The 9,389-nt window shown below is 37.7% G+C and overlaps 1 protein-coding gene across 1 annotated transcript in view; it reads right to left on the reverse strand.

The window, feature by feature from the left end:
* Nucleotides 1-1,829: 1,829 nt before the first annotated feature.
* The window catches only part of slc5a3b (solute carrier family 5 member 3b), a 10,537-nt gene continuing 2,977 nt past the window's right edge, over nucleotides 1,830-9,389 (reverse strand). Inside the window, exon 2 of the mRNA XM_014026304.1 lies at nucleotides 1,830-5,843. Within this exon, the coding sequence (XP_013881758.1) occupies nucleotides 3,465-5,588 (2,124 nt within the window). The 5' untranslated portion in view covers nucleotides 5,589-5,843 and the 3' untranslated portion in view covers nucleotides 1,830-3,464. The remainder of the gene's footprint in view (nucleotides 5,844-9,389) is intronic.

Genomic DNA, 9,389 nt, shown 5'->3' on the forward strand with positions numbered 1-9,389 from the left:
ATATATATATATGAAAATGTAAACAAAGTGCAAAAAAGTGATATGGGGACATAAAAATGCTTCTGATTGCAGCTGTTCATTAACAAATAACATACAAACAGTCAAATCATCCAAGTTATAATGATAMACTAAAAGAAGGGGGGACATTTAATCTTTGTTTTTGCTGCACAAAGAGAAACACATAGTTGTGGGAACATTTTTATTTTAAGACCACTGAAGACAAATGAACTTTACAAAGAAGACATTGTCTGATGAAATCAGTTACAACATTGTTTATCATGTGCAGAGTGAAGCTCTTCTCTGTGAGACAAACATCATCATTCAATACTCYGTATACTGATTCTAACTCAGGTTTAAAAGAGAAACTTAAAACTGGTTGTTCAGTTGACACAAAGTTAGTTGAAGTTYAAAACTTACCAAAAAGTCAGTAATTTTACTGTAACGTATGAACTGTTTCACACTTCCCTAACGTTGCATTTTAACTTGTTGCTGTGGGGTGTCAGTGAACATAAGGGGTATGAGTCATCATCTAAATACTGATTGTGACCTCTAAATGTCAGTCTGACTCAGAGAGTCAACGGTGCTGATTAAGTCTCTTATAATAAATGCAGCCCATTCATCAACAGATTATCCATCCACATCCAATATTGCACTGCTTAATTTAGATTTTTAGAGTTTATTTTCCTTTTAATCAAACAAACTAAATGCTTTCAGTCAGTTTTTTTACTCTTTCCATGGGGTAATTTTTAAATATATTCTGAGTTATGGAAAGTTACACAAGTGTCGATAGGGGATGAAAGGATGTTTGGAGTTGAACTGTAGGTCATGAAGGCTCATAAGCCACTGATGCTGGCTTTTTGATTGGTTGACTGCTCACTAAAGGAGCTTGGGTTTACCCAATCCACATTCTGCTCTGAGCAGATTAATAGWCTTGCTGAGGTTTAATCCTTGTCAATAATACCAAAACGCTGCATGTGTAGAWAGAAAAAACAGCAGTGAACACACATAATGATGAGTGATGTTCCTAAAACTCTTTCACTTTTTATAGTTACACTTCAGTTATGCTAAGTCCATGTTATAATGAGGTTTTTAAGTAAATTAATCAACAAAAACAATGTGCAAAATATCAAACTCTTTTGATTCGACCTTAAAATTTATTATAAAAAATATAAAATATGAAAATGCTATTAGATTGGAAAATAAAYGCTTCCATTTCTAGTTTCTCCCTTACTTTTGTATAATTTCTGCCATTTTAATCATTTATATAAAACATTAGCCTCAGTCGGGAATAGTGTGCAATGAATACTAGTGTTTATAACTTTTATACTTCTAAACATTTTAATCATCATTTACAAAAATAATCCTCAGAAATGCATTGAAATCTATTTAAAAATGCAAAAGGATGCTGTTGTCGTTTTATGCCTTAATTAGATTGCAGCTGCAAATGTGTTTTTCCTAGTTTAAGCTCTATATTGTGTTAATTTTAGCTATTTTTGCTTTAAGCTAATTTTACAAATTTTAGCCTCCGGTTTAGCTTATTTTAGATACTATTTATCTCGTATTAGTTCTGTTCTGCTTTTATATTGAATAAATTTTAGCTGTTTTTAGCATTCACATGGGACTTTTGCATAAAATACTGACTTTTAAACAGCTCTTCAGTTGCACTTGATGAAAAACAATTAAACCACATTAGTTTTGTATCTTAAAATGGTTGCAGTAAATAAAACTTGCTTTATTTCAGTCTTTTTTATTTTAGAAGATAAAGAATGAAGACAACATTCAATCTCAACAAAAACTTTATTTTTAGAAATTGCAATTAAAGTCCATAAAAATAATAATGTATACTGTATTATCTCAAAACAAAAAGGGAAAAACCTTGAAAGCTCTTTCCCAAACAGCAACAATCTCTTTAATCCATCAAACATACAGGATGAAATGAGAACATTCACATTCTGATACTCTGAACTGAGGTCAAGTTAACATTTGGTGTCAAACTCCATAAAGCATACAAGCAGCATTCTTCTTTTTTATTTCTTATTTTGGGTTCTGGTGAGTTAAGTTTTTGGGATGCGGACACATTAGAAGGTAGAAAAGATGACCACAATCCAGGTGGGTCAGTCAATTTAAAAACTAAAAACTCCCACATGATGAGTGAGCTCCTCTAGCAAAGTGCTAATCCTGACACGTATGTCAGTTCTATTTGTTGTCCGTCTCCTTCAAATGAAAACAACGCACTAAAAAGTGGTTTTCTTAACATAAGTTTAAAGAAACAGTGTAATCACCAAACAAAATCATCAAAACACAAAATAATTTGTCTTTTTTTCATGTAAATACTTTTATACCATGTAAGCAGTGCACAATAAGACACATTTGGTAGGAGTTTTATAGAAAATGCACTTGAAAGGAGAAAATCATGTCTTAGCACTGACGTGCACAATAGAAACACAGCAACAGGAGGTACACCAGAGACGGCCTAGTACAAAAGAAATCTCATTTGAGGCTGATGAAATGAGCCCTGAAATCTTGACACAATTTTGACAGAATGCAAAAGACTTGACACACTTTTGATGTTAAATGGCAAATGAGAACAAACAGAAACTGATACAGAATCATGAGCAATAGTACATTTGTTGCTTAAATACAGTAGTGCATTAACAGCTGCATGTTGGTTATGAACTATAACACAGAATACAACCACAAACAAATATCTAAAAAAAAAAAAACAGTCATAGAAAACAGTATATAATCCATTAGAAATAGCCAAAAGTTCTCCAGATACAACTGGACTTTGGTCATAGGYGACACTAACTTCACACTCAATCCAAATGTACCTTTTATATTTTCTTTTAAGAAACTGATTTGAAATTAAAATGTCCAGTATTTAAATTGTGCTTATTTTTCTCCCTTTGATGAGCTGCAAAACCTTGACATATTTTTTAATGCTAAGTAGTAGCACATTTGAGTAAGTGTGACTAAATGCATCACATTGAGTGGGCTATTTCAAATCAAAAACTTCAATAATTACTGAAAATAGCAGTATTTGCAACATCAGCAGTGAAGCAAATCTAGCAGTTTTTTTTCATGGACCCCTTAGAAAAAAAAGAGGTCTAGATGAACACATTTTCTTAAGCACAAAAACAAACCATTTCTACAATAAGGCAATATTAAATTCACTTGTAGAACAACAAATCTAAAAATCCCAGATGTTTTGAATACGTGTTTAAATTTAAGAACAATAGGATTCAATGTAATATAAGTATAATCTTTAACATGGAGAAGCTTTACTCAGTTATAAGAATAAGCTTAGATTCCTGTTAGAGCTACATAAAACTGTAAATATTACAGACAAGTTAATGWTCTTTTAATATTTTACTGGTGTAACAGCTCAAAAATCATTTCTGACATATCTTACACCATCAGAAAATTTCTCTCAACAGTTCCAGTTAGTTCAGCGCAAGGCTCAGCTACAATGAGAAATAAATAAACATGAAAATGCCCACAGAGCAGACCAGCACCAGGGCCAAGTTGAGGAGAACTTTAACTCTTGGTGGCTCGTACAGCATCTTTGCAATGACACGTTCATCCTCTTGCAGAAGTTTCTGGGAGGCATTCTGTGGTTCTTCTTTATATCCACAAAAACAGTCAAGTGCACGAATGAACATGTTTCTCTCAACTTTTTCCTGACAGACTTCCTCGGCTCTGATCATCTCCAGCCTTCGTTCAGCCGGGGTGCTGGCGGGGGATGTTTCAGTGCTGGGGGTCGCTGGGTCATGATCCGTGTGTGGGACCAGAAGTTTGATATCAGCTCCATCTAAGCACCTCTCCTTCTTGACATCTGGGGGCATTTCTTTGTAGAGACTTCCATTACCGTTACATTGGCTCTTTTCAGACAGCCGATACGTTTCATCTTGGTTGTTCACTGGGATCTTTTTGACGTGACGGAGCCCCCAGAATGTGGTGGTGCGTACCTGCTCTTCTTCAGGTGGAGAGGTGCACAGACTGACCAACACGGCCACCAGCCCAGAAATCCAGAACAGCCCGGCCGCAAAATACATGTAGTGTACATGAACAATGAAGGCAGGCCTGTTGTCTGGCTGGTCACATCGGGGCTGACGGTAGATAAAAGCTAGGATCAGTCGTATGGTGCCGAGCGTGAAACCCGTCATGCCTCCCCAAAAGGCACCGGTCTCGTTACACCGCTTCCAGAACACACCGAGCAGAAAGAGGGCAGCGATTGGTGGGGTGAGGTAGCCAGCAACTTCCTGGATGTACAGGTATGTTTGTCCACCTTGCATCTCGATGATAACAGGGACCCAGGCGATGCTGATCACTACCATGACCACAACGAACATGCGGCCCACGATGAGCAGTTCACGCTGAGAGGCCTTCTTCCGAATGGTTTGGTAGATGTCCAGGGTGAAGATGGTGCTTGCACTGTTGAAGATGGAGTCAAGATCACTCATCAGTGCAGCAATCATGACAGCCATCATAAGACCCCTGAGTCCCAAAGGCATCACTGCCATGACCAAGCGTGGGTAGGCGATGTTTGAGCAGCCAGCTGAAGAACCACACACGGACATGCAGTGCTCTGGCCCGATGCAGGCAATCTCATCTGCAAACATGATGCGGGAGATCATTCCTGGGATGACGATCACAAACATGGGCAAGATCTTGAGAAACCCAGCCATGAGGGTTGAGCACTTAGCGTGAGCGATGTTCTTCGCAGCGAGTACTCTTTGAACAATGACTTGGTCCGCACACCAGTACCAAATAGATGCAGGAGTTTGACCTAGAATAAAACCTGGCCAAGGGATATCTTCATCCAGGGGACCACGGAGGATGCGTAATGAGTCTGGTTTAGGGTGAATGCGACAAGAAGGCGAATAAGTGAAGTTTCCAGTAGCCATGATGGTCGTAACATTAGGAACTGCCTGCATGTACTTAGTTCTGACACCTTCTAGTCCACCCACTTTGATTAGGCTCATGATGGTTAAAGTTAGGGCTCCACCAATCATCAGCACCGCCTGAAGGGCATCTGTGTACAGCACTGCCACTAGTCCACCAGTGACTGTGAGTAGTGCTGTCATACTGATAAGCAAAACAATAGAAAGATAAAGGTTCCAACCCAGCGACTCTTGAATAAAGAGAGCACCGGCRTACAAGTCCACAGAGAGCTTAGTAAAAATGTAAAGTAGCACGGATAGGCATGCAAAATAAACCTTTAGCCTGTTTCCACCAAAGCGCTTTGACAGGTACGCTGGCATGGTGTAGACTCCTGAGTGGATGTATACAGGGATAAACACCCAGCCAAGCAGCTGCAGCAATAGGAGCGCGTTGAATTCCCATGCTCCTACAGCAAAGCCGCTTGCTGCTCCCGACCCAGCCAACCCTATGAAGTGTTCACTGCCAATGTTGCTGACAAACAGCGATGCACCGATCACTACCCATGTCATGGAGCGACCAGCCAGGAAGTAGCCACTCACAGTGCTGCGATTGGCTTTCCACATGGCAAAAAGCCCGATGACTAGCACCAGGACAAAATAGACTGCTACRACAGCAATGTCTGCTGCTTCCATTGCAGAATGCATTTTTCATCAATTATGTCTTAAAGCTCTCAGTTGAATGAATGCTTCCAAACTYTGGGAATGTACTCAAAGTTTTAGATGTGGTGTAGAAGGAGGAAGCAATTGATGAGATTATTTTTGGTTTGCTGTCAAGACTGAAGTGGGAAAGGGATCCACCGTCAGATTGAAAACACTTGAGGCGTTCCACCGGCAGAGGTCATTTCAGCTTTAGGAGGACGTCGCAGCCCACTGGTCTAGAAAAGCTCTGGTTGAGTATTCCTGCAAAAAAAGCAAAGAAAACACCTCGTTAGAATTTTGACTTGAGCTGGAAAAACACTGGCACAAATGTGTAAACAGCCATGTTAAACACAGGACAGAAACACATGATTTTAAACTATCAAATGTCATCAATAAAAGTAGTGATTTGATATAAAAGATAAGATTTAATAGGTGTAATTGATCTGGGTTTATGTTTCACAGTATTTTTCCAGGGGAATTCCTCCTTGAGACTTTCCTGTTAATCTTTTTAAAGCACGACTGAGGTCACGCCAGAGTTAAAACTTCAAAGAAGCCTTATGTAAGAAGAGTCAAGAAACCACAAAACTCTAATTGCTTCACAGTGCCAACACTGCCTAACATTAGTCTTTGAGCATTAATAAATGTGCCTAGATTTAGGTAAACAAAAATATCTCCATTTAGGTTTCATTTTTTCAATGATGTTTATTTTTAGCATACATCATTTGTATGAACYTTGACTGCACAAAAACACAGATAATGAGCTTCTATTTTTTATATGGGGATTTCTGTTAAAATGTGTTTCTGTATTTCAGCGGTAGTTAAACGGTTGTCCACAAAGATAAGCACCACCCGTTGATAAGTACAGTTAAAAATATTTGCATCCTTCCAGTCTTAGTGCCTGTGGTCAGGATTGTCCAGTAAAAAGTTTGCTACTGCAACTGAAACTAAAGAGAGAGGTGTTGTTTGAAGCAATGTTTTGATGCATCTTAAAGTGCTCAAAAATGCTACCAAATAAGCCAAGTGGGGTCAAGACTAAGTGGAAATCTAACCATTCTAACAACAACTCAAATAAAATAAAGACGTTTGTGCAGGCAAAGCTTTTCAGTATCATCATCTTTGCTTTACATGGTCAAAGGGTTGGTTATACTTCAACAAAAGGTACAAAAAGACTGATCTGAAGATGTCTTTTTTTCTCAAGAGAAACAGCAAGGGAGAAATCTTAAAGAGACCCACGATTAGCTGTAACATTAAACTTTATTTGATGAACATTTATTTTAACTGTAAAATAAATACTGTAAAAATACTGTAGGCTGTTTAGTTTTGTAAATTTTTTCAAATATATTTTAACACGGACGGAGCCATTTTATTGACATGCAAAGCATTCTGGGTAACTGATGACATCAACTAGGTCATCGGTGCGAGGCTGCTATGGCGCTGTATCCACCTTGTAGGTTAATCTTGGACAATATCTGACGATTGGCTCTTTTAAATGAAACCAGAGTGCGTTGACAGAGAGGAGAAGGTAGAAATGACTCAGCCTGTAACTGAAAATATAGATGGAGGACAACAGAGCTGCTTCATGGAAGAAGCTTCCAAACACAAAGGAGTTGCTATGGTGTCTCTCAGGGGTCAAAAACCTTTGATAATTCCAACCGCGATGTCTACCAGCAGCTTCAGGGCTAGTGATGTTTCAAGTGGTAAGATTATGAGCTTTAATAAGTAAAATTATCCCAGCTACAATGACAGACAACAAATATTACATTTATAGTATTACAACTGAAACCGTTTTTGACACCGCCACTGCAGTTTGTCCTTCGTGAGCCTTCGTAGACAAGATGGCGGTGCAAGATGGCGGCTGCCTGTAGTGTTGACCCGCGACCATGGAGATATAAACAGCTTTTTATAAAGGTAAAAATAATAAAACAAGGTCTTTGTCTGCAATGATTAGACATGTTTTTTTTATTATTGTCATTAGTGATTATCTCAATTTCGGCTAAAAGAATTGACAAAATCCTACACACTGTGCCTTTAATGAAATAAGTTACTGATCTAAATACGACTACAGCATGATTAACAGTTTCATTTTATTTTGACCAGTTCTAGGAAGTTGTAGAAATTAGTTTTCATAGTTCAGATTTTCCTGGTTAAATAAAGGTCAGTAAATAAATCTGTCAGTCCATCCATCGTTAGCTTTCTAATCAGTTCCAAACATCCATGTATCAACTGTTCCTAATTTACATGCAGGTTGATGAAACTGACACAAGCTCATTTTTGCAACAGCGTTGTTTGGCACAGTGTTATTTTATGTTGTGAAGAAAGCTGCATTGATGCTATGTCAGTTTATGAGTGGACCTGTCATCAAAACAGAAAAAAGTCGAACATTCAACTAAATCCACTGTTGGTAGTTATCATAATTACACCTGTTCACTTGATAAAGTTATTAATGATTTTAGTTTGAAACATGCAGTTGTGTGTCATCATTGTTTGGCATTATATGTTGTGTTATAAATAAAATTAAATAAACAAAATTAATATAAAATAACTCCTCTAAGCCTGATCATTTAATTATCTGAGCCATAAGTGAGTTTGAAAACAGGACGATGCAACTAGTTTATTGAAGAATTTGTCTCAATTTGTCTCTAATTAAGTCTTTTTTTAAATAAAGTAAAGTAAGAGTATCTTTAACAACCTGTTAAAATACATTAGAAATCAGGAAATAGCCTCTACTTTATTCAAAAATTTCTGGGGGAGGACCCCCAGACCCCCCCGCCCCCCAGTGTGTCCTTTACACACATTACAAGTTTTCTGATGCCCCTGTTGAGGATAAACACACCTGTAGAGCTCCACCTGTGTGTCTCTGTATGAAACTATGGCTGATTATCAAACTGTATTCTTAGTGAGTTCAAAGGACTGATACAGTACATGCTTTAATAAAGGTGAACATAATCTCAGTTAATATGGTTTGACTATTATTGCATCACAACAGAAACATTTGGTGTTCAGTTAATGACGTGTGCAGACAGTTAAACTGAGCACACATCATGCACCAAATGTTTGTCTAAAGTTCAAGATTTAATGCTTTTAAATCAAAATTTGCTCGAGTGTCATGGATCACAACATTAGTACACAAACCAGATGTAGCATAATGTTTTAGGTATCTGAACACAGGTAGGCCAAATGCATCAATTCAGCTGGTGAATAAAAGAACCACTCATCAATATAATCTGATCTGATTGTAGCTTAAAACCCTATTTATGCTTTTTATTTAAAAGAATACCCCCCTTTTTTTCTTTTTTGCTTATGCACCTCGTGCACTGGCATGGATAGAGGCCCACTGACATCAAGAGTGTACAGGGCCCGGAAATTTGTGCTTACACCCCTGGGTGTGAGAAGAGAAATAAGCAAATGCATCAACAAGACACAGTGACTTATAACTCAGACTAGAATTTTATACAAACATGTAATGTAAAAATGTACAGCAATGTCAAGGTTTATAAAAAAATAGCATACATCACAATAAACAATGAGACTGAAGTTGTTTCAGGATAACAGCAATCCACTTTGATCTTGGCCTCACTCAGACTAACCGTAATCTGGTCAGAATTAAATAATTTCTCCAAACTGAGGTTAATTCACATCACTGTCTACAACAAGTATGATAATAATGGTTTAGATTGCAAATAACTGCACAAGGTTCAAACCATTGGTAGAAAGATCAAAGCTGCCTAAGGCAGTGGTTACCAAACTTTTTATCTTCTGACCCACAAAATATTCATGGCAAAAACTTGTGACCCCAAATATTACTGG

The sequence above is a fragment of the Austrofundulus limnaeus genome, unplaced genomic scaffold (assembly GCF_001266775.1).
Source record: "Austrofundulus limnaeus strain Quisiro unplaced genomic scaffold, Austrofundulus_limnaeus-1.0 Scaffold541, whole genome shotgun sequence".
NCBI lineage: Eukaryota > Metazoa > Chordata > Actinopteri > Cyprinodontiformes > Rivulidae > Austrofundulus > Austrofundulus limnaeus.